Raw genomic sequence first — 24,924 nt, 5'->3', positions numbered from 1 at the left:
GCTACCATACTTCAATATTCGGATGGTGTGTTATCATTACATTCTTTCCTAACATCATTGCTCCCTCTCTCCTGGTTGCCTTGACAGCCTGACTCTTTGCGTGTCGCCGATGGCGATGCGAGTGCCCATCCGGTGTGTGTCTGTGACCAAGGAACAGTCCCACGTGCTGGTGGGACTTGATGACGGCAAGCTGATCGTGGTGGGTGTCGGCAAGCCGGCGGAGGTAAAAAACTCCTTCAGGAACTACATCACTCAGAGGATGGAGGGCTCGCCCCTCATGAACACGCTGCGGGTTCGATCGCCCGCGCGCCTGCTGTATCTCAGAGACCAGAACACTTTCAGCCCTGACATCGTTTAAGAGAGACGCACACATATACATCGTTTAAGAGAGACGCACACATATACACGTTTAAGAGAGACGCACACATATACACGTTTAAGAGAGACGCACACATATACACGTTTAAGAGAGACGCACACATATACACGTTTAAGAGAGACGCACACATATACACATTTAAGAGAGACGCACACATATACACATTTAAGAGAGACGCACACATATACACGTTTAAGAGAGACGCACACATATACACGTTTAAGAGAGACGCACACATATACACGTTTAAGAGAGACGCACACATATACACATTTAAGAGAGACGCACACATATACACGTTTAAGAGAGACGCACACATATACACGTTTAAGAGAGACGCACACATATACGCATTGTCGAGCTCTGAAGTGTTAAGTACACATACTGTATAAACACATAGGTTTACCTACTTACCTACTGTACATAAAGAGTAACAGTACAGCTTCTAAAAAGGATGTATTTTTTTAATACCAACAATCTTTAAAACCATTATTTATGAATCACTTTTAATTTGAAGAAGTCTTTAACCCAAATGTAACAGAAGAAACAATCAAAGTCACTTTGAACATAAGACACACAAACACATAACAATAGGAATACAGTAGCAATACATTAAAACTGTAGCTAACTTGAACTTAAGCATTTGTTGTATAAACAGTTTTGTGTAAAGTGTTGTTTGCCAAGTTGTTGGTTGGATTTTTTTCTAATAGCATTCGGAGTCGTAAACTATTTGCACACATACTAATATAAAGCTAATAGTAGTGAGTATTAATAACTAGCGTAGCATTCGTTTTAAAACTGTGAAATTGTTAAGGGTTTTGGTTTATAAAGAGTTTTTTTTTGTGTGATGGAATGCATTCAAAAACAAGAGTCTCTTAACTTACACAGGCGCAATATCTCATTCCCATAATGACCAGAGCAAATTAGCGCAGGGTTTAAGATATGCTTTTTTGGGGCGTTAAATAAAGCCACAAATACCGGTTGTGCTAACCTTAGTAAATCACGTTGCGTGATTCATTTAAATAATCTCCTCGCATAACGTTTGTGTCCAAAAGAGGAAACTCCTACAAATGCATGTGCAATAATTCTCAGCTCTTATTTTCAGTGCGTGTCTTTAGTAAATACCGACAGTAGGTTTTTAACACCAAAAGAGGCGTTGCACTGCCGCAAGCTGTTCGTAAATCTGGCCCTAAGATTGCAATGTAAGAAGTAAAACGTACTCGAAGTATGTGAACACGGACGTGCAAAATTGATTTATGTGATTTTTGTGGTACTTAAGAGATACACCGATACGAAATTTTTCCTCCGATACGATTATTTAAAGTGACATCTGCCAAAACGATTCTAAATGAATATTTCTTATCTATATGTTTGGCCGATCAATGGAACAAGCCTACTGTATTTGTCCGAATGGTTCTTGTTAGGTTTTTTAGTTCCGTGTGGACTCTTTACACTGTATATGTACTGTATAAATGGTTTGTATACATAGTTCATGCACTTCCATGAAATCAGTTAACACACTCTAGGAACAGTTCACCCCAAAAACTCCTCGTTTACTAGCCCCCAATTTGTTCCAAATCTGTATACATTTCTGGGAACACTTTTCAATATGGTGCTTTTAGTTAACATTAGTAAATGCATTAGCTAACACCTGAACAATTTCGTTTTTCAGCATTTATTAATCCTTGATAATGTTAGATCATGTCAATACAGTGTTAGTTCATGGTGCATTAACCAATGTTAACAGTGACAACATTTGATTTTAATAATGTATTATTAAATGTTGAAATGAACTTGAATTAATATTAATAAATGCTGTAGAAGTATTGTTCGTTGTTACTCATGTAAGCTTTTAAACAAATAGCACCTTATTGAAGTGTTTCCAAATGTCTTTATGATGAACACATAGAAAGATATTTGGAAGAATGTCTGTAACCAAACAGTTCTTGACCACCATTGACGACCGCAGAAGTTGACAGAATATAAATGGAATATTTTGGGTGAACTGTCCCTTTAAAAATCTACCGTTTGATTTTTGCACTAACCTCAACGAATCAACCAGACTTCACGTGCACTCATAAATCATTTTTATTTCCCCGTTCTTCACTTCCCCTTCTATCCTATATCCTCCTCTTCTCCTTCATTCCTCAGATGCGTTCTGGTCAGATCACGAGGAAACTCTGGGGCTCCAGTAAACGTCTCACAAAGATCTCGTCTGGAGAAACAGAGTATCACACCCAAGAGCAGCCCTGACCCCACCCCCAATTCACAGCCCATCTGCCTGATTGGCCCACTGTGTTGTCAATCACCACAGTCTCATTGTTTCAGTTTGAAGGATGACTCTTGCTGAAACAATACGAAGGACTTTTTAATAACACCGATAGTATGCATATCTGTGTGTGTGGCCGTTTGTCCTTTTGTATGTTGTGTGTTAGACCTGTGGTTAGACTGGTGCAGGCACCATCTCAACTATATGTGTCCTAATTCTGTGACGTGTCCCTCATGTTGACCCCAGACCCCTCCTACCATGCCCCGCCCATTTGATGTTCATCGTGTCGATCACACAGTCATCTTAATCATCACGGTTGTCAATATAATTCTTTTAGATTTTTTCCATTTCTAACGCTCACGTCTTCGTACATGTTTGATGTTTTATGTATTGTTTATTCATTTGGCTTCAGTTGCCATGATTTACGATCTCCACGACTGATCTCATTTAACCTTTTGGTGGTTTTGTAATATACAGTCATTATTTATTTGCACACAGGCATAAGACGGACAATATTTTACAAGAGGATAATTTTAAGCATAAAACCCAGTCCAATGGATGAACACTAACAAGACTTTATTTTATAACAAACTGACGTCTAGTAAGCTCTTGTGTAGCCGTTGAATGTGTCGTCACGAATTACTTGAATTGTGGTGTAGTTATTTCAATGAAGAATGAGAGATGCATTTTAATGTTATGGATGTACGTGAAGCTGCAGTTTTATTAACGGTTCCATGAACAGATTATTTTTCAGCATTCTTTTTGTTTTGATAAACACTACGACTAGAGATGGCAGAATTTTTTGAAGGGCTTTGTGAAAAATGACCTGAAGCAATATAGTTTGTCTAAGGTTTCTGAGGCATTCCACTGTAAATCGCCAGCTGATACCCTGCAGTCTTCCTAGTGTCCAAACAGAGCACTACAAAGGGAGGGACGGTACTCTGAAATGGACGCCGTTTCCTCTCCGTTTTATATTTCTAAGCCATGCAGTCTTTGTTTACTGTGCAGGTAAACGTCCAAGCCTTCAAGAGAATTCTGTTCAAGACTGAATTCTTGCTCCTTCATATGCTGTTTTTTTCACTGTTGGCGAGTACATGTTTGTGCGTGTGCATGGTATGTTTGTCTGCATGTTGTGACCCTTTTAAAAATTACAACGGGGACCCTAGTTTCCACAAAAATAACTACTCTATAACCATAATGCCTATTTTCCATTTGCATTTTGGTATTTCTGTAGTGACTATGCTATGTTGACAAAAACTATGTTTACTGTGGTTACTTTTTGTAACAAAATGTCGTTCGTGTACAGAAAAACAGCTAAGATCAGAAATGCAATCGATTCATGAGATACTAACACCAAATGTAGATCTTAATCAGGATATTTTTTCAGATTGTGTTCTTCCATATAGCTGCTTTTCCTTTGCAATGTCGCTGACCTCCTAAAGATAAGATCCGAAGTGGGATGAGGTATATTTGCTTCATATCCTGGTGGTCCCACTGGTTGCTATGGAATGATACCAAAATCAGTGCTTTGGTTTCTTTTATTAAGTCCATCTTTTATACATGAAATCCCTCTAGATGGCTGTTTTATATTTGAATGTGTGTTTTATTTCTCCGATTACACGAATGGAGTGCCTTTTTATTCTCTGTCGTCATGGGGTGTAGACTCCACGTTTCAAATTTCAGCATGACCTTACGTGTGACCCCTTGTGGACAGCCACGGTTTCCGGACAGACTTTAGCAGTGACACTTTTGTCACATCAGACCTGTGACTTACCAAGCTGCATCCATTTTAGCTGTCACTAATGTGTGTGTGTATATCTGTGCTTATTTATGAATCCAGAATGAAATGTACAGCATAAGTCTTTTTTCCGTGTCCATGAATTGTATTTTTTTTTTGCACTTTCCGGGTACGATGAATTGTAAGAAATTGTTTGAAATGTTCCCTTGATCTGTACAGAGAAACTGCTTTGTATAAGTGAAGATTTAACAATAAAGCCCTGTTTAAAAGTCAGATTGACCAGTATTTGTGTGTATTCTTTTAAGTAAAGGTTAATTTCTCTTAAACTAGACTTTAACTCCATTCCCGATGATTTGGCTTTGCAGTTTATTGTAAAGTATTGTCAATTTGCATTTATGGATTTGAAACTTTACATTTAATCCGTATTTGTGTACCCATTCCAACCCACTTAGACTTTATTGCTCAACACAACAGAGCTGAGATGTGTGTTTTTAACCAATGTCTCATGTAAGTGACCTCCACTATTTCTTTTTTTGGCTTATCCTCAAAGCCTTCTATTCCCCCCCTCCTCCCTAATGTTGGGCCTAGGATATTTCTATTCATGAGTTTTACACTCCGTCCCAAAATAAGAAAAGATAACCCCTGTTGTGTGGTGGGTGTTCTGGGGGAATATGGCTGCCTTCGCATCATCCAGGGGGATGCTGCACATTGGTGGTGGTTGAGGAGATCCCCCCTTTAATGTAAAGCGCTCCGAGTGCCCAGCAAAGCGCTATATAAATGTAACAAACTATTTATAACTATATAATACATTTAACAAAGCTATATAAATAAACTTGAATTGAATGTTAATAATTCAGCACATGTTATGGGAGCCATTTTGAGTATTATGGCTCCTACACTCCTTTGGTAACGTTGCTGTATTATGTAATGTTTCATTGCCGTCATGACACGTTTATGACGTAATAAAGAGCGTTTGGTCTGGCTCTATATAAGACGCTGATCTCAGTCATCATCGTTAGTCTGTTGTTTGATGAGCGCAGGCGAGTTTTGAGCTTCTTCGAGAGCAAAACCTTCGAGTCGATTCTTTTCAACGTGTTTTGGCGTGTTTTTCTGCTGGTTTGCTGTTCTTGCGTGAAGGTAGTGAGACCGAAGAGTTACCGAAAGTTAACTTTATTCGTTGACTCCTCCGGATTGCTTTATCGATTAAAACAGTCACCAGAGTCGCCAAAGTCTGCGACTTGTGTTGGATCGACATGAATTCCCAAGTGTTCTTCAAGTCTGCCGAAGTTGTCGATGACTTACTCGGTTATCAGCCTTTAACCTCTTGGGCCGATTTCGTGGAGGAAGCCGAAGCTTCGGCGCCCATTCACCACCTGGTCGGACCACCCTGGGCTCTCGTGGATCCTGACCGTGAAGGCCAAAGATCCAGAGCCCTCGCGAGTCTAGTACCAGCGACAGGAGGAGTGAAGTGTGAGTCGTTATATGTTGACAAACACCATCAAAAAAAAAATCCTTACTCATGGGTCTTTAGGAAAGAGGACCCCTTTTTTTGGATGTATTGTTCATGCATCCAAACAGTTGATAAGAATGACAGGTTTTTGGAAACGGTTTTATACAGAGAATCGAATGTGCCGTTATTCGGATCACGGATAAACTAAAACAGTGTGTCAGTTTTACGTAACACATTAGCAGCCTCTATACTAATAAGTTTGTCTTGTTTGCTTGTTTCATTCTCGGGACATCTGAGCCTGAAAGAGCCAGCTCGGGTTTTACTGGACGTTCAGCATCGTGCCACTTAGTCATAACCACACATGAAGCCAGTGTCAACGGGAAGGTAATGGGAGTCTGTAAAGAGTCACGGCTGGAAAAGAGATTCCAGAAGTGCTGGTATTCCTTTGTGTAGAATTATAATTCATAGCACTTTAACATGTTGATTTAAATAACACATTCACTTCTTATAATAACAAAGATCTCTAGCATTGTGTTTTGAATGTCTGAGCTTGATCCACAAACAATGAACAAGAGATGTGTGTTCAGTGCCGCGCAGAATGGACTGGTATGACATCAAAGTTCTTTGTCATACGCCGAGCGACATATCGGCCTGTGCAGCACTGCTTCAAGTCGAACACACACGCCTCCCTTTAGTAATGGTTTGTAGATCTGGTTTGTGTGTGTGAAGCATCGGGTTCTCACAAATACACCAAGGTATTTTGAGGACATAACATTGTTTAAAGTAAGTAACTTCAACTAATGTCACACTTTCCATGTCAAATTCAGTGTGCAAAGTTTGAGTTTAATAACAAAGCACCTTTGCTTCACTTTTGGTGATTCAGATGTATGCTTTACATGTTTTGATCATTTGTGAACCTCATTAACTATGTGTTGTGTACGTTGTGCCCTAACGCCACCATTCATGCACAAAATTCTTTCCAAGAGCATAAAATTCCTCATAAGATCTAACCACTTTGACCTTTACTTTATACAGATTGTCTAAAATGTTTCACTCTGATGACATACTTTGTTGCATATTGTAAAGTATGACAAAACAAGATTCATCTTAAATTTGAATCGTTTCTTTATTGTGTTGATTGAATTTTGATTTTTATGTTGAATTAGAAATAAAATTGTAGCCTTCATGTGCGCTGAGCTTTCTCTTGATCCATATGCTTTCCAGATGACAACAGTTGTCTATACTTCTCTAGAGGCCCTTAAAGGGATAGTAATGAAAAATCTGTCATCATTTACTCACCCTCGGGTTGTTTCACATCTGTAAACATTTCTTTGTTCTGATAAACGCAAAGGACGATATTTGGAAGAATGTCAGTAACCAAACAGATCTCATCCCCCATTGACTCCCGGAGTGTTTATTTTCCCTACTATGGCGGTAAAATGTTGATGTGATCTGTTTGGTTACTGACCTTTTTTTCAGATGTCTTCCTCGTGTTCATCCCAACGATTCAATGTATACGGGTTTGGAACAACCTGAGGGTGAGTAAATGAAAGAATTTTCATTTTTGGGGTGAACTATTCCTTTAAGGTGGCATTACGAATGTTAACAATGTTTTATCTCAAAGAACCGATTTGCCGGAGATCAAGTTTTGGTAAAAAGGGCATAAATAAGGTACAATATCTGAAGAACCAGGACTAAAAATGTTCTCCTTAACTGAGATTACCATCAAGAATTTCAGTTTTGCAGGTGAACGTCATTGCTGACTGACCACATGACCGCAAAGTTTGCAGAAAAATAAAAAAGATTGCATATGTTAATAACTTTCTTTCTTTCTTTTGTCGTAAACAAAGTATTATTTATAAAAAACTGCGTTTTAACTCTTTACGCACCATCGATGACATTTCACATCATTGTCACGATGCTTCGTTTTTTCCTATTAACATTACATATGATGTGAGCACAGCAAAAATGCAGTATTTATGGATCCAAAGACATCAAACACATATAAACACGAAGAAAATGTACTTTAAGGCATGGCATGGGTGTCTTTTCGTTACCATAAATAGATTAGGCCACATTATATGTAACATGTAGTTTGTATAATGTATGTTGACAAATTTCTGTATAAAAGATGCATGAAATACAGATACAAATAAACTCAAGCAAAACCAAATAATGAAACTACATCAATGAAAGACATCAAATGTCTATTCAACCTAACGCGGGCTCTTTAAGAAGTTCTCCTTGACCGCTATCGCGAGATCTACCACGAGAGTAAAAGCTTCCTCTAGCGCTCTGACCGCTATCGCGATAGCTGGCGCGAGAGTGTAAACAGTCGCCATTTCTCGAAAGAGAGCAGAAAGTGTGGCGAATACTTCGTGCACATTTACACAGAAACCCGTCCCGCTATTTCCTTAAATACCGGCCGAAACAAAGCTTTCTGTCAGCGGCCGTCTTCCCCAGCGGGTGTGTCGTTAGATGCGACATTTCGGCGGAAATTTATAAGTGAGTGTGATAATAGAAACCGAGGCCTTGGACCACAGACACACTGCACCCTGACTGGATCACAAGAGGGGTAGAACCGTAGGAAGAGATCCCTCGAGCGAAAAATGTTCATTGAAGACCTCGAAGGCTTGAAGACATGGCTCTCAAAGACTCTTGAACCAATGTAAGTGAAGCTATATGCGCTGTGCACGAATGTCGTGCTATACATGTGCCTACTGCAGGTTCATTTCACTATTTTGCCTTGTTGCACAGCAGCTTTACACAAATAAATGCATTTAGTACAGATATAAGAGAAACAGTAAAGCATTAAGGTTTGCAGCAAGTGCTTTTGGCTCAAACACCTATAGAAATAAAGACACAGTATAGAAAGTTCACAGTAACCCTCACGTGCATTCAGTTATACTTTCATATGACTTACTAGATCTTTATGTATGTATATTATCAACACAGTATAACGTATAGAAACGAAAGATTTATTTTGATTGATTTTGTGGTTCTTTTGGTGTGATTGGTGAAGGTGTCTGTATATGTGCCTGAGGTCAAATGTGTTTCTTTACAGCAAATGTACAGCCACTTTTAGTCTTCTATAACCAGCAGTCGGTGATCACACATTATTGCTTACAAACGTAACTCCAAAAATTACAGATAAGACCCAGAAACCAAACAAATTATGCATGACAAGCAATTCCCTTGAACATCACTTTTTTTGCCCTACAGATGTGATGCCGACCCTTCTGCACTTGCAAAATATGTGGTTGCCTTGGTGAAGAAAGACAAATCGGAGAGGGAGCTGAAAGCACTATGCATTGACCAGTTGGATGTATTTCTCCAGAAAGGTAAATCCACTTTTCTAGAAATAAAGAAAAACACTTGTCGTTCAAACCAGGAGAGGACCTCTTAATGTCAAGTGGGTTGTCATGGTCCATTTTGGTACCATAAAATTGGTTGACTGCGACTTGAATTTTCCAGTACGGACTACATGTTGAGCCATCGCTTTTTTTGATCATTTGGCCCCAAATTCTGCAATGCTCCAAAACAATTCTTTATGTGCATCCATAATTCCTTGTTTAAAGTAGTAAATTATGTTTCGGTAGCATCACTGACTAAATTTATTGTAGTTCTATTGGAGTCCCTTGCACTTCTGACACGCCTTCATTTTAATCGCACAGAAACACAGGAGTTTGTGGATAAACTTTTTGAAGCTGTGAACACGAAGAGTTACCTACCTCAACCCGAGCAGTCAACTTCCACAAGCAGAACCGAAACTCACCAGCGCACAGACAAAGATGAACCAAAAAGAGAGGAGGTAGAGAAAAACGACATCGCTATTAAATGACCGTTTGTGTGTTTAAACCATTGTGAATGGTGCTGTGTACTCACATTTGACCTAAAATGTTTTGGCCTTGGTTTTTACACATGCAGGCCAATCGAGATGAAGACAGAGACAAGAAATTCACAAGGAGAACAAACCACAGTCCTCAGTCTGGCTCCAGATATATCCGAGACAACAGGTGAGATAATTTGCAATGGGTTTTTTTTTCATAACATTATTCTAAAAATATTCAGTTGTTGACCAGATTTATATTTTCTGCTTGAAGGAGAGGAGATGACCGCAAGAAGGATGACCGATCTAGGAAGCGAGACTACGATCGCAACCCACCCAGAAGGGACTCGTACAGGGACCGCTACAACCGCAGGAGAGATCGCAGCCGCAGTTACAGCCGTAGTCCCAGCTGGAGCAAAGAACACCCTCGCGAGAGAGACCGGGACAGAGAGCGCAGCAGATCGCGATCTCGCTCACGGAGTCGCACCAGAAGCAGAGGTAATTTTTATTTCCCATCACCTCACTCTAGTGATCTCATTTATCATACATGTCATTTGTAGCATTTACGCATAAGAAAAGTCAGTTTACTGAAGTCGTGCCACTCTGCGGCAAACATATTTCTGATCAATAATTAAACATGACATGAACTGTATAATAACTTTGGTTTGCCAAGCTTAAGTTGTGCTAAAATCACTTTTTCGAGGTTTGCTCATCTAGTGCGCCTGCACACAGGCTGGTAAGCGCCTCACGAGAGTTAGCTCTTTATTGAATGACGAGTGGCCATATTCAGCATCTTTGACATAAGTACAGAGTGAAATGTTTTGGGAGATGCTCGTTGACAACTTTTTTGCACTTCTAGAGCGAGATTCTGCAAAGTCAAAATATGACCACAGTCGTCCAGAACGTCAGGACGGTGCAGGCCCTGATGGCTACAACGCAACGCCTGTTACGGCCGTAAACCCCTCGACTCACTTTCCTGTGCCCACCCTTAGCAGCACCATCACGGTTATTGCTCCCACCCACCACGGTAACAACACAACCGAGAGCTGGTCGGAGTTTCCTCCGGACCACGCGCTGTTCAACAGAGGTGGCCCACCAAGGAAACGCTGCCGCGACTATGATGGTAAACAGTGTTTTAGCATTTAAAGCATTTCAGCTCCATCCAGTAAATTAAATATGTAATTGTGACTGTTATTATATATTATTAACCTTTGGACGGTAGGAAAATGCTCTCTTGTTTGTGGATTAGCGCTTCTTTTGTTTGAGAAGAGCAACTTTTAATCTTCTTTTATTAATCTATAACATCCTCATTTTGATCTGTGACAGAAAAAGGGTTCTGTATGCGAGGAGACATGTGTCCTTTTGACCATGGAAGTGATCCAGTCGTGGTGGAGGATGTTAATCTACCCAACATTCTTCCCTTTCAACCGCCGCCACTCCCCGTGGTCGACGGCCCACCTCCACCTGGCCTGCCACCCCCTCCGTCACTCCTGAACCCACCAGTGAACCTCAGGCCACCCGTGCCTCCGCCTAGCACCATGCCCCCTAGCTTACCACCTGTTGCTGGTAAGATCCTATTGGCTTTTAACATTTGTTTTTTTTATATAATCTTTCTGACTTTTAACTCTTTCAGGTCCTCCTCCTCCTCTTCCACCCCTGAAGCCGTCTGGTATGGATGCTCCTCCTAACTCCATCACCAGCTCTGTACCCACTATAGTCACGTCAGGTGTTCGGCCTATGCCTCCTCCACCCCTCTATACCTCAGGTAGGTGTTCAGAGATTCTCAGCAGGACTCATCTCGAATTCTCTTGTATTTAACCTGCACTTAACCTCATTCGGCCATTGACACTTCACATCTGTCTGGGTTTATTTTGCTGACTGCACAATTGACAATTGACTTCGACATATCGATTTTGAAAGTCTTTCATTGTAAAAGTAAAGCTGTCTAATAAATATTCTTTAAATGGTGTTTTATAATTGTAACAAGGTTATGCATATTGTTGCGATATTCTGCAGACTCGTTTGAGCCGGATGTATATAACCCTGAGGCCCCCAGCATGACCTCACGCCCCATGTACAGACACCGGGTCAACGCTCAGCGGCCCAATCTGATTGGCCTAACCATGGGGGAAGTTGATATGCCCCCTAGAGGTAACACAGAGCATTGCCCTCTCTGTTTCTTTGAAAAGTTTGCATCGTGAACTTTGTCTTCATTTGTCTATGCTTTGCTTTCAGAGAAAGTGTCTAACAACAACAACAACAGCGGGCGGATCGTTCTAGAATCAGACTCCAGGAAGAGAAGTGCAGGATTGCACGATGGAGCGATCCCGCCGAAGAGACCCTGGTTTGACAGGCAAGACATTATTCAGTCATTACTATTATTATTATTAACCAAAAGCTACATTTTGAGTCTCTGTCTGTTCGGTCTCATTACAAATAATTTGGATTCATTTTTGACTATGTAATCTGCTCGACAGGCCAAACTTCAAGCCCAACCATCACGGATTTCACAGAAAAGTTCCCTTCTCACCGAATACTAAACTGGCCATCAAACAGATTCCTCCTGAACTCAACAACATCAGCAAACTCAACGAGCACTTCAGCAAGTTTGGCACCATCGTCAACCTCCAGGTAATTGAACTTAAATGTTTCTTTTTAATAGCAATTTGTATTATGGAGACATAATGCTGACATGCACATGTCTTCTGTTTAAGGTGGCGTATAATAATGACCCAGAGGGGGCTCTGATCCAGTTTGCTTCCCCTGAGGAGGCCAGACGAGCCATACAGAGCACAGAGGCTGTGCTGAATAACCGCTTCATTAAAATGTACTGGCACAGAGAGGACTCAGCGGACCACTCACATGCCACACTACCTGTGGTACGTACACATGCTTGCCATCCAACAAATGAAACCCAGAGAGGGTACATATTTTTTGCCATAATAATATCAATGTAATGCACTGTAATGGTTTATTGCTATGTAACGACACACTTCTAGCTGTTTTGTGCACTTTGACTCAAGTGATAAGTGCCTTGATTTCTCATTTGTGTAGAGAAATGTACAGGAGCCTTTCTTAAACACAGTGAAACAGTCTGTCAAAGACCGGCTCGGACCCCTGCCCATGGCCCAAGTAAATCCCGAACAGGACCCAAGTGTCGTTCCACAGGTGAATGTGTGACTCGATCTGTTTTTGATACCGTGTGTTTGTTCATCAGACTGGAAACCAGTTAAATATGTGAATCTTAGATCTTGTGTTTCCGTTATCTGCAGAATGCAATCAAGTCTTCAGTGAAAGATCGTCTGGGCTTCCCCAAACCAGCAGGAGGAAAGGTTAGTTTTCTTTGATTGACAGCAAAAGGTTTGACCCACAGTCCCAAGCATTGTGTAAAGTCAGCCAATCATATTACAGTGCGACACATCATACAGTCTGTGGCTCAGCGTTTTCATATTAAATACTATTGTGATCATTCTGAGACAATGTAAAGTGTGTTGATAAAATCTTTTACTCGTTACAGGTGTTTTCCACGTCTACAGGCCTGACTAAGACGGTTTATAATCCAGCAGCGCTCAAAGCTGGCCAGAAGGGGGCGCCGTTTGTTCCCACTGTCAGTTCAGAAGATGCCTTTAAGAGAAAACAGGTTTGTGTAGATATGACATAAGATAAGTTCTTGACGCTGTAAGCAGCTTATTTACTGCCGCTTCTTTTTTTACAAAACATTATTTCATGTTTAACCTACTGAAAGGAGATGGTTTTCATCTGTTGTGTTTTCTTAACTTTTGTTTTTTGGTTCATGCACCAGGAGGCGCTAAAGCTTCAGCAGGATGTCAGAAAGAAGAAACAGGAGATCTTGGAGCAGCACATACAGACTCAGAAGGTGTGTTTTGAAATGTTTTATATGTGACCTTTTTAAACATTTGCTTTATTATAAAGAGGAAATGTAGCAGCAGTTCGATTGGTTAGTCCCTGGGTGTAATGATACACTCAGCTCACCATTCCATGCGTTGGGTTCACTCTACGATTGTTTCACAATTTTATAAACCAAATAAATCAAGAAACAAATAACATTTATTTACAAAATAATAATTAAATGATGTATAAGAATTATTTGGCAATACAATATTGTACAAATAACTTTAATTGAACCTTGTGTGTAAATAAAGAAAATTTCTAGCTTTTTTAATTGCTTATTTTAAATGTTTTCCTTTAAAATACTTTTTAATGTGTAGATAATTGTATAAATATATATACTTTAAATGCTGAGACTCTTAAGACATTGTAAATTTAATAGAATGATTTCCTGTAATACCACTTTTGAAGATTTTTTAAATCTTGACTTGATATTTCAAAGCTAGACTGAAACATGTACCTGTGTGTTTATCTTCTGTAGTTGTTGATATCCAAGCTGGAGAAGAACAAAACCATGAAGGCTGAAGACAAAAGTCAGATCATGCAGACGCTCACCGCCCTCACCAACAGCATCACCAAACTCCAGGAGGAGATCAAATCACTGTCAAGTGCCAGCTTGCTCAAGACGGCAGTCAAGAGTAGAGCCCAGGTACACACGCTCAAACCTGCGCACCTGCCAATGATCTATACACACATAAACAAGTACACTTTCCCTTACATGTGTTTCTCTGTTTGTTCACAGGCTCAGAAGGAGCTTCTGGACACAGAGTTGGACCTTTATAAGAAAATGCAGGCGGGAGAAGACACGTCCCAACTGAAGATTAAATACACTCAGCTACAATTAGAGGTACTTCACAGAGTACAACTTCTTATGTATATATATATATATACGGTTTTCAGAAAATGAGAATAATTTTTTTTTCAATGAAAGATGGTGAAGCACTCTTGCTGTTTTTGTTTAATTGTGCTCATTCTCAAACTTTCCACTGTGTTGCACTGTAATGCTTGTCAAACTATATTGCTTGTGTTGGAACTGTGTATTAGACATATGTGTTTTCCTACAGGCTGCCAAAAGAGGCCTTCTAACTCCTGGACGTGGGAGGGGGGCTCACGCCAGGGGTCGGGGGGCCCTGAGGAGCCGGGGCCGAGGCCTTCGCGGGCGTGGGAGAGGAGGTCCCAATCACGCTGTAGTGGACCATCGACCCAGAGGATTAGAGATCAGCGGCTTTAAAGAGGCGGATCGAGTCGACCTCCTGCCGCATTTTGCAGTAAGTAGTGCTGAACAGTAGCAGAACGGTTTTTAGATTATGTCATCACTGATTTTCCTTTTATCAACCAGCAATTTGGAGAGATTGAGGATTTCCAGATGGAGGATTCGTCTCTAAGTGCCATCATTACATATAAAAGTCGTGCAGAGGCAGAACAGGTACTGACAAATTCTAACGCAACGATGACCTACACTTTACATGTCTAAATATAAACACTAAGATATTGTTTCACAGGCGGCGATCCACAGCGTCCGGTTGAACAGTCAGGACCTGCGCTTGGCCTGGCACAAACCTGCGGCCTCCCTCAACACAACAGACCCAGATGAGACTGAACAAGATGACGAGGAGGTACACATTCTTTAAATCTGGGCAGTATGAGCCAAAAATATATCAAAAAGTATTAGAGTCATTTGAAATTATGGTAATATATGTCACATTATAGATTGTATAAAAATTATTATTTGTTAATGTCTGTTTTACATAATTCAGTTAAATGAATGTTTTGGTGCTTTTTGATATTCTTTCTACTTGATGGACATAAACCAAAAGATAACATTATTCATAACACATAAGTTTGTCGTCCAACAGCTTCACATTATGTAGCAATTTATGACAAAATCCTTTTAAAAAGTATTTAAAATACTGTAAAACTAGTATCAAAATCAGTAGTTCTGATGACAACCTGTACACGTTTTACCAACGTTGTGTTTGCTCTTTGTATTCTGATTGGCCGCAGTTTGTTGAGGACTCGCTCGTCGATGATTCGCTGCTGCAGGACGATGACGAGGAAGAGGACGATAATGAGTCACGCTCATGGCGCAGATGAAAACACCCAGCCGCGTCCTGCCGCTCGAGCGCGTCCCATCGCGTGTTTTCTTTCAGAAATTATTGTTTTTAAAAGTTTAATTTACATTTAATTTTTATTTGACTTGTAAAACTCATTCAAGAAGGCTGTGAAGATATAAAAGAAGATTTGCTTTTTGTTCAGCGATTTTTGTATTGTGTCTAGAACTAAAATGTTTGCTTTTGCCGGCTGCATTTTTTTATTGGTCAAATATGTTGACCGAGATTTATTTTCAGTAATTCTTACTGTTCGGTTAAAAAAAGCGAAATGTTTCACTTTCAAAAGAAAACTGCTGAACATTTTTGTTGAACACATGTTTTGTGCTTTCCCTAGTATAATCGGCTTGATGAGGAATTCGCTTTTGTGTACATATTTTATGTATGAATTTTAATGGTTTGTATGACTTCTTTGCTTCTGGGTTTCTTTATGAGATGTAAAAAAATAAAGAAGTGAAATGGTCTAGAAAAGAAATCAGCTGAAACAAAAAAGAAAAAATGACAGCTTTGCTGCATGAGCACTGTTATGAGAAAAAAAAACAGAACAGCTGAATAAAGACCATTTCATCCCCCCACCCCCCCAATCCTCACAAAAAGAGCAAATTTCCAAAACATTCCTTGTGCATCACGGTATCAGCAGGTATGTATGTTACACAGACAGCACAAACAAAGGTAAGCAGGTGTTTTATTCTGCAATTTTAACCCCATTTTTTATTTGTCGGCTAATCTAAATTTGTTCATTTTGTCCATTAGTTCTTGTCAGACTGATCCCGGATGAAGCTTGAACTGCATCGGATCACCGCTGGTAACCCACCCAATCCGGCGGTAAATATTCCCATCAATCACGTTCTTTATGGTCTCTTTGGTTTTTCACTTCATTTCATTGCCGCTTACCGGGAAATCCTTCTCGTATTTTCCCACAGGACACTAAAACCAGTTTTTACAATATTTGTCGCCCCCGATGCCCTCGCGCGCCATCCAGAGCTCCCTGCCTCTGGCACCCCACAATCCCCGAGCATCCCATTTGCATAGCAGAGAACAAATGACCCAATCAGAGCTGTAGCAGTCGGTGATGTGGCTCTCCCACCTTGCCGCTTGTCACGCAAACTCGGCTAATTGTGAGAAATTCGATTTGCTCTTGGAGTGTGTCGTGAAGCTCGGCTTTACCCCCACCAGCTAAACCTCGCTCGGCCCAGCGTGGGGGCCCTTAAATGGACACGATCCCCACCCTCGTCCCCTCCTGCTGCACTCCTGCACCTGATCTCGAACCATCAGGCCTTCAGTGTTTGTGTTTGTGTGCCTCTAGTTAAAACCTGACCTTTGACCTCTATCCAAGTGTAATATAACATTTTAATAAGCCACGTTGGCTTGGTTAGTGTGTGTCGTTACTATGGAGATGGTCTAACAATCCAAACGGTATGTGAATCGCCAGTGTTAAATAGGGCCATTTAATCTGGGGGCTGGTGTCCCACGGACCCCCGCGGCCCGACTACTTTGTAATGAAGTGATGTATTTGTTAAGCCGAGGCTTGCCGTGAGCAGACCGTCTATGAGTCAGCCGGGTTTGCAGCGAAATCAAACATGTAATTCGTTTATGACAGAAAACATCAGCTAATGAGTTTAGATCGTGTCGGCGGGCTTGGACTAACGTCTTTACACTGCCCATGTCATTTGTAAAGACTCCGTAATCTCTGTAATTTGTGTCAGCAAGATAAATGTGTTTATTCCTTAACAAGTGAAGTCAAATGTGTGACTCTGTACCTGGAAATTTTTTTGGAACTCTTATCATTCAGTCACATTCTTACCGACTTCAATCTACAAATAACTTCGATTCAGTTGCAAGGAATAAAGTTTCATTAAAACAATCTCGCAGAGTTCTCGTCTGTTGGTTATCTCTGTTAATGGTCTGGTGGGCCGGTCTCTCGTACCCTCATGCCAGCGCTGAGAAACACTCTTTAATATTTTATGCGATCACGGACCTCCATAAGCAAATTTCAGTCCCCGGCAAGTTCAGCCAAAACATGATTAATTTAGTGTTTATCCCTCCATCCTTTAAAAAACGAAACCCCCTCGGCCAGACACGCAGAGCTCAGTTTGAGACTAAATCTCCAACACTCGATCATAATACGGGCCGGAAGAAAAAGCTTTGGGGCTTCAGTTTCTTATTTGTGAATCAGGGAAGGATCGAGAAAGGCAAAGACAGTTGATGACATCAGCAGTGGCATTTTTCCTGCATTTCCATTTATTCAGATCCCAGCATTAAAGGAATCGTTCAGCCAAGAATGAAAATTGAGGATTGTAATGTTTATCACATGCAGAATATTTCTTAATGCACTATAAATGTATCGCCGACCATTAAAACAGAATAAAGTATGAGGGACTTTAATACAGTTTGTTATGACAGATTACACTAGTTGTGTTTTGCGCTCGTTCGCAATATTTTCCCCTCTCTGCGCGAGTTGTCGAGTCTATCTGTCTCACTCTGTAGCGTGGGTAAAGGTGGTGACCGAAGCTTTTGCTGTTTGAACTTTACAGTGGCCTCGTCGTGTAGACAACTGCCCTCAGCCGAACCACAAATCCCAGACTCCCCAGCAACACGGCAAAATTAGCTCCATAAATCAGTCAGGCTTCTGGGAATAGGGCCCGTGTTGCCGGGGGCAATGGATCATCCTAGATACTGGTGTCATGGGTGCATGAATCTCTGTGCCATACGACTCAGGACCGCCGGCACATCCAGTCATCACTTAGGTTAAAAATACTCAAAAGAACTGGATGGGAGACATGCGTTTGCTGAATATTTCCATTTGTATAAATGTATGGGCCTGCATATGTATTATTGGTTACATGTATGTATTGTTTGTTTTGGCTGGTATATGTTATAGGTTTTGTTTATCCCTTAGAAGCAGATTGTTGTCCATAATTTGACTATTGACATGGTAATGTCATAAATGTACAGTCTATTGGGAAATCCATTGATGAGATGAATATTTGTATTGCTCATTGTTTTTCCTGCCATTCTCTTACAGTTCTGTGGTTGTTCACTGGATGGCAGTGTGCTGCACATGTATCCATCACATTTTGTTTCATCAAGATTTTATTGCTTATGTGATACAACATTAAGATTGCATGATGGGTTTAAGTCAGAATGTTTTGGTGTCAGAATAAACGCATTACTTTGTAATGCACACTGACACATTTTATTGTATATTTTCAGTACATTTGAATTCATTTTAAGGATCAATGTTATGTGCACAGTTTGTTGTGTATTTCAGTTGCCTTTATTCATGCACAATAATTACAAAATGTAAATTTTTGTCATTCACACTTTTTTCAATTCAAACCTGTGTTTTTTTTCTTTCCTCTGCAGAACACAAAAGAGATTTTGAAAAAGGTTGGTAACAGAACAACAGCCGTACATTGACTTGCATTGGTTTGTGTCAATAGAAGTGAGCGGGCACGTCATCGTTCATGTACCAACATTCTTCAAAAATCTGTTGTGTTCTGCAGAAAATAGGAAGTCATAAAGGTTTGAAATGACAGGAGGGTGTGTAAATTATCACTGAATTTTCATTCTCTGGGGGAACGATCACTTTAATCATGTTTGTTTTGATAGACAGTAATGTCAAAGTTTAGCGTCACTTGAAATGTAAGAATATTAACAATCTTTTAATCTCAGATGTTTGCAAATATCTTTTAGACATTAATTTAATTGTGCCAACATACTTTGTCATCATAATTATAAAGAAAAGTGAAATGAGTACTGAATAATGAAAAATGCTCATCTTGAGATTTCAAGACGTTGGGCAAATGATATGATTCTAGTCACTTTGAAGATTTTTAGCAAAATATTTTCAGTTATTTTACTTCGTTTCGTATTTATTTTTATGGACTTTTCACTGGGTATGTGACGAATAAAAAACCTTGAATCTTTCTCTATAGTTTTGACGGGTTTACTCAAAGCTATTAATTCGAGAATGAGATGGTCTTAAACCTTTAAATGTTAGTGTACGGAATGTGTAGCCTACTGAATGTTAAGACACAGAGCATTGATGCTGTATGTTAAGCACCTAATGAAACCCAATGATGTATTGACATTGTGATTTGTACAGATGTGATGCGACAGGCTGGAAGGAAGGTTAAAGATGTCAATTTAATTATAGGTCAAAGGTCACATTGCAAACACGTTTTAGACGAAAACGGCAGATTAGAATGATCTCCACTTATTTCGCCATTTTACAGTAACAACTGAACAGAGAGAAAAGGAAACGTGTAGAATATGACATTCAAGTGACATCACATTTTACATTTTGACCAGAAAAGAACTCGTACATACCGTTATTTCATAACTGAAGTTATCTGTAACCGCTTGCTTTGATAACAATCTCAATCTGTAAGAACACAGTTGTCTTTTGGGGGAAGTCCTTTTACTCCGTACAACACAGTTCAAAAGATCAATCCTGCTGTACTCCTCTAAACTCCGAGCAGAAATAAAGGCACTGTATCAGGCCTCCAGGGGCCATTCAACATCCCCCCCATCCCACCTCCAAACGCTGCTATCTGTAAATTAGCTGACTTTGTGACCCCTCCTGTAATTGCATTAGTTTATCAATGTAGCACACAATTTATTACCCGCAGCAATAACAGCACAGCGCTGGTGTGCGCTCTCACACCTTACACAATAATTAGAAAAGATTTCAAGACATGCTCCAATGTCTGTGCTGGGTATACATCTGTTTATGCTTCTCAAGACCAGACCTTAGGGTCTTGTGGTGGGATGCAACGTGGACATTAAAGAAGGAGAGCCAAAAATAAACCTGATTTACCCTCGTGTCATTTAAAACCTCTATGTGAGTCTTGTGTGGAAAACAAAAGAAGGTATTTTGAGAAATGTCTCTGTGGCTTTGTGTCTGTGGGGGCATTCTTCAAAATATCCTCTTTTCTGCAAAAGAGAGTTTTGAAATGACTCAAGGGTCAATAAACAATCTTCTCTTTTTGGGTGAACTTCAGATCTTCCAGATATTCTATATTATCATTGTTTCTTTGAGCGGACCGCATATTTACTCAGCTCGACTCATCTGTTCACGTTCAATCTTGGCGTTTTCTGTCTCTGTTATACGCACCTTCAAGCAGTTTAATTAAAGCATGTATTATTAATATGACTATACTTCGGTCGTTTTTTGGTGTCCCTGTGCAGATATGAGATATACATTAAGCGTAAGTTGTTTTGCAGTAATTCCCATTTAATGTTTCTCTCAAAAGCAGAAGGTTTAGTGCGGCGGGAGGCACGGGACCGAGAGGAGAGCCGGGACGGAGAAGGCCGTTACCGTAGCTTAACGTCGGATGTGAGAATCGCATATTTGAGGCCTCTAATTAGGTCTGTTTTACAAGTCAAATGCAGCGCCGCTGACAGTCGCAAAATATGAGCTTAATAAAAAGTGCCAGCTGAGACGATGCTTTCCGCCGTCTCTCTCCCTCCGACCTCGCTCAGAAATATCAGCTTCGGTCTAAAGTCAGCTCAAGGCCAGTAATGATTCTTTCTGACTTCACATGCCGCAATTGTTCATTTTAATATACGGCCAACCACATCTCCCAAGATATTAACATTAGAAGACCACAAAGCTCATATATTTGGATGTGCCGGAAGCTGTATTGGTACCAGACATTGGCACTTGATTACAGTGCATTCATTATAACAAAATGGAAATTGAGCCGATACAGTTTGATTAATTGGTTGATTTGGGAAATGAAGAATAGGGGAATTCTAAAACTTTTGAAAACAATGATGTAACTTAGCAGCGTTTAGTGGTGAGGTTACGAATTGCAGCCAATGGCTCACTCCACCTCTCCCTTTCGGAGCACTGTGGTGGCTGACACAGCACCAAGATGTTGTCGTGTTTTTACCAAACACGCTCCGTAAAGCAATTTGTCTGTTTAGGGCTACTGTAGGAACAACATGCATTCCATGAGCTAGAGTCCAACAATGGGGATTCCTGAAATAAAGCTAGAAAAGCTAGGTCATGTGACCTGAAAATGGAAGCTCCATGTAGCTGACCTATATGTTTTACTTTTCATTTAAGCAAAACATATTATGCTTGTTCATGTGATTCCATGCAGACCGATGGTGTGTGACATCACAGTACCGCTAGATCCATTTGAAAGCACACAGGGTTGTCTAATGGCTTGATGTCGAAAAAGCCTTTTTAAGAAAAGCTCACTGATTTGCTCAATGCTCATTCTTTTTTAAACAAGTAATGCATTCTATAGCGTTTACCCGACAAGCAAATTCTACATAATGTACAGGGAACTTAAATGATGTGGTAATTTGTATGCATGTTTTTTTTTGTTATTGTGATTAAAAATACATTTCATATACGAAATTCAGCCAGAAATTGAGACATTTTCAATTATTTATTTATTTTTTCTTTCAAACTTTATTGAAATTCATAAAAATGCATTGTTTTGTAGGGCATAATGTTAAATCCTAACCTAATACTGTATGTGACATTGGACCACAAAACCAGTCAAAAGGGTCAATTGATGTATAGTTTGTGAGTAAAGGACAAAATTTGGCTGAGATTCAACTATTTGAAAATCTGAGGGTGCAAAAAATCTAAATATTGAAATAATGGCCTTTAAAGTTTTCCATCAGAGGCACTGTAGCAGGCCGTTGATAAGAAGAAACAGGTTTGTTTTAACGTTCTCTATGGGCTTACAGCTGTAATGACGTAGCGTAGAGTAGATAAACCCGAAAGCTGAAATTCAAGCTGTACATAGATACCACACTTGAGCGGATAATTCTCAAAAAGCTGACAGCAGTGAGTGATGTTTGTAGGCTTGTTTCCGGACATCCACTCACAAAAATAATAGTTAATGTACAAAATATCGTCATGATCTTAATATCCTAATGATTTTTGGCATAAACTATTTTTTAAATAGCCTTTATTTTAAAAAGCATTTCTTTTAAGTTATTTCACACCAATATAGATACACCATCTACATAAAACATTTAGAAATAACTGAAACTAACACAGAAACTACACAGAGAATATCTCAAAGTGCTCGGTACATTGATGAAAACAAGTCTTTTTAGTTTAAAATCTCAGACATTTTTACTGATGTTGATTCAGACCTTGTTTGCATATTCCTGTTGTCGTTCTTCAGATCATTTTAAACCTGTTGAAAGACAAAAGATTGTTTGTGAAACATGGATAATTCATCTTTAATCATAAACATTACGCTCCCTTCCTCCTCTCAACAACAACTCATAAGCAACAAAAAGGGGGTAGAACTATACAGACTGTAAACTGGCATTCATATCTATAGATATATTTATCTAGAAGACTCATTCAAGGGCTTCAGGCACATGTTAGACGGGTCCGCCATCTTGAAACGGTCCACTGACGTCACTCGCAGTTTGCTAGAATGGCCCAACACTGGCTGTGAAGACCATAATCACACACAGTCAAGCTGCTCTCGAGTGTTAACGGATGTTCAAATCTGCCTCCATTTTGTTAGCAATGCCCAATTTACAACAAACCAATCAAAACGGGAAGGTAAAATAAAGCCACACCCTACATTTTTTTTCAGTTTGCACTTGGACATACGTCACAATACGGAAAAGAAGCCAGTCGCAACTTTCATGGTGACTTAGGCTTTTACAATCCTAACCTTCATCCCTGAAAAGTGTGTCTGTGTTACCGTGCCGTTCTCCTCACATCTATCGATACTCTGTCCGGACACGACCGCCATATTGATTCTATAGAGGCAATTTAGTGTGAAATGGCTGTGAAAGAGGATTTATTGTCCAGGCACTTCATTGTCAGATGATGGGTGTAAAATGCGATCGTAAGGAGGGGAATGAGGTGGGCCGCGCTGTTCCTCGCCTCCCCGCCGTAAATAACTCAGGCCCGTGTGGCGGGCGGTGCATTAGCGGCTCTCCAGTACCTCTATGGTGAGGATGGATGAGTATTTAAAGAGGCCCGAGAAGAGGAGAATCTATCTAACGTCACCTATTTCAGTTCTATCACAATCTACTGTAGATAGATATACTTTAGTTATCCCCGAGGGGTGATAGATTTCGAGTTCAGTGCTATATTTCTTCAAAATAAAGCCACGTGAGGTGGCGCATCGCTGAGATTTCACCACGGTTAAGGGCTTTAGTTGGTGCGACGCTGAACGAGTTTGACCAGAATGAACCAGGAACGTGTCCCACATTGACCCAATCCGTATGTTCAAAGTTTCTCGCACGTACACATAACTGCACACGTTTCATTGAGCTTTTGCCCTTCCTTTGATGTTGTCTGATGTCTTTACGGTGATGGATGGACCGTGTGACTTATGGACGTCACATTACCTCGAACATGTCACTCGAACCGTCAACCGTAATGGCTGTGAGCTCCGTGCCGGAGGTGTGAGAACAGATTCGATGATGATGATGGTGGCGGTGATGAGATCTCTCTGGTAATGTCATAAAGCAGTGTTTAAATATTTTAATTTCATTTGTCAAACCGCAGCCTTCCCGCGCTCCATTACTCGGCGAACCATCCCTCATCAGCTGAATTAGTGCATTATTCATTGGCACTAATTATTTTCACATAAAGTCTGCCCCGATATATTTAACCCTCACATTATATCTCTCAGTAATGGCCTTGTAAAATTGAAGTGGAGTTGGAAAGCTCATTTAAAGAACATCAAAAAGCGGAGAATGAGTGAGATGGGAGGCTGCCGAGTTAAACACTTCGGGTCGAGGGTCCCCGCTGATTCGGGACATTTGTTCCTGTCTGATTTACATGGTGGAGGAGAGGTCGAGGAGAGAATAGTGAATGAGCGTGCTCGCACCAACCTGCTTATCTACAACCATATCTGGATCTTGTCTAGTAGTCATATTTTGTAAATGAATTGATGTACAGCAGGCCCTATCAGGCTGTGAAGTTAGTCTCGTAAAGTGAGACTTTTTTATAATGGCATAATATCGGGTCCTCATAGCTTGTTCAAGTATATCTTAAGAATACTGACATATCGCTTATTGCTCCCTGAATTTTGTTAGCGTCTGCTAAATGACTAAATGTAAATACTAGTGTAGGCTAGATGTAGATGAAAAGTAAACCACCACTAATAAATATAGTATTCTAATAGCACAAGTAATTTTTTACTCCAGTTGGTTTATTTGTGGTTCTCTGTGAGCTTTGAGTGTATTGTGTGAATAAATTTGATTTAAGTCACTGTCAGAGGAAGGCTACAGTT

At 40.2% G+C, this 24,924-nt stretch overlaps 2 protein-coding genes across 4 annotated transcripts in view; both read left to right on the top strand.

Moving 5' to 3' along the window:
• The window catches only part of nbeal1 (neurobeachin-like 1), a 39,212-nt gene extending 34,543 nt beyond the window's left edge, over nt 1–4,669 (top strand). For both annotated transcript variants that reach the window (XM_079461101.1, XM_079461100.1), the window contains 2 exons: nt 88–223; nt 2,531–4,669. In XM_079461101.1, coding sequence (XP_079317227.1) covers nt 88–223; nt 2,531–2,632 — 238 coding nt within the window. In that variant the 3' untranslated portion in view covers nt 2,633–4,669. The remainder of the gene's footprint in view (nt 1–87; nt 224–2,530) is intronic.
• A 3,470-nt stretch (nt 4,670–8,139) lies between these two features.
• rbm26 (RNA binding motif protein 26) lies at nt 8,140–16,264 on the top strand. Of its 2 annotated transcripts, none has more exons than XM_079459879.1 (22): nt 8,140–8,504; nt 9,059–9,177; nt 9,511–9,647; nt 9,764–9,852; nt 9,940–10,163; nt 10,525–10,788; nt 10,992–11,231; nt 11,299–11,430; nt 11,682–11,816; nt 11,901–12,018; nt 12,143–12,296; nt 12,380–12,544; nt 12,720–12,833; nt 12,938–12,997; nt 13,183–13,305; nt 13,468–13,542; nt 14,056–14,223; nt 14,317–14,421; nt 14,639–14,842; nt 14,914–15,000; nt 15,077–15,190; nt 15,579–16,264. In XM_079459879.1, exons 1-22 carry the CDS (start codon nt 8,446–8,448, stop codon nt 15,666–15,668), a joined length of 2,976 nt encoding a protein of 991 aa, XP_079316005.1. In that variant the 5' UTR covers nt 8,140–8,445; the 3' UTR covers nt 15,669–16,264. The 2 variants fall into 2 exon arrangements, with proteins under 2 accessions (XP_079316005.1, XP_079316004.1); XM_079459878.1 differs by having other exon boundaries at nt 8,141–8,504; nt 12,914–12,997.
• The last annotated feature ends 8,660 nt before the right edge of the window (nt 16,265–24,924 follow it).

Source organism: Barbatula barbatula, assembly GCF_947034865.1.
Source record: "Barbatula barbatula genome assembly, chromosome: 7".
Classification (NCBI taxonomy): Eukaryota; Metazoa; Chordata; class Actinopteri; order Cypriniformes; family Nemacheilidae; genus Barbatula; species Barbatula barbatula.
Note: the sequence above shows the minus strand (reverse complement) of the source record. Positions and strands in the feature narration are given on the sequence as shown.

Bases quoted from the DNA above. Each gene is read 5' to 3' on its own strand.
- rbm26 (XM_079459878.1), top strand. From the start codon at position 8,446: ATGTTCATTGAAGACCTCGAAGGCTTGAAGACATGGCTCTCAAAGACT. The intron at 12,019-12,142 runs GCAAGACATTAT...TCTGCTCGACAG, and splicing joins AAGAGACCCTGGTTTGACAG to GCCAAACTTCAAGCCCAACC. The intron at 14,224-14,316 runs GTACACACGCTC...GTTTGTTCACAG, and splicing joins CAGTCAAGAGTAGAGCCCAG to GCTCAGAAGGAGCTTCTGGA.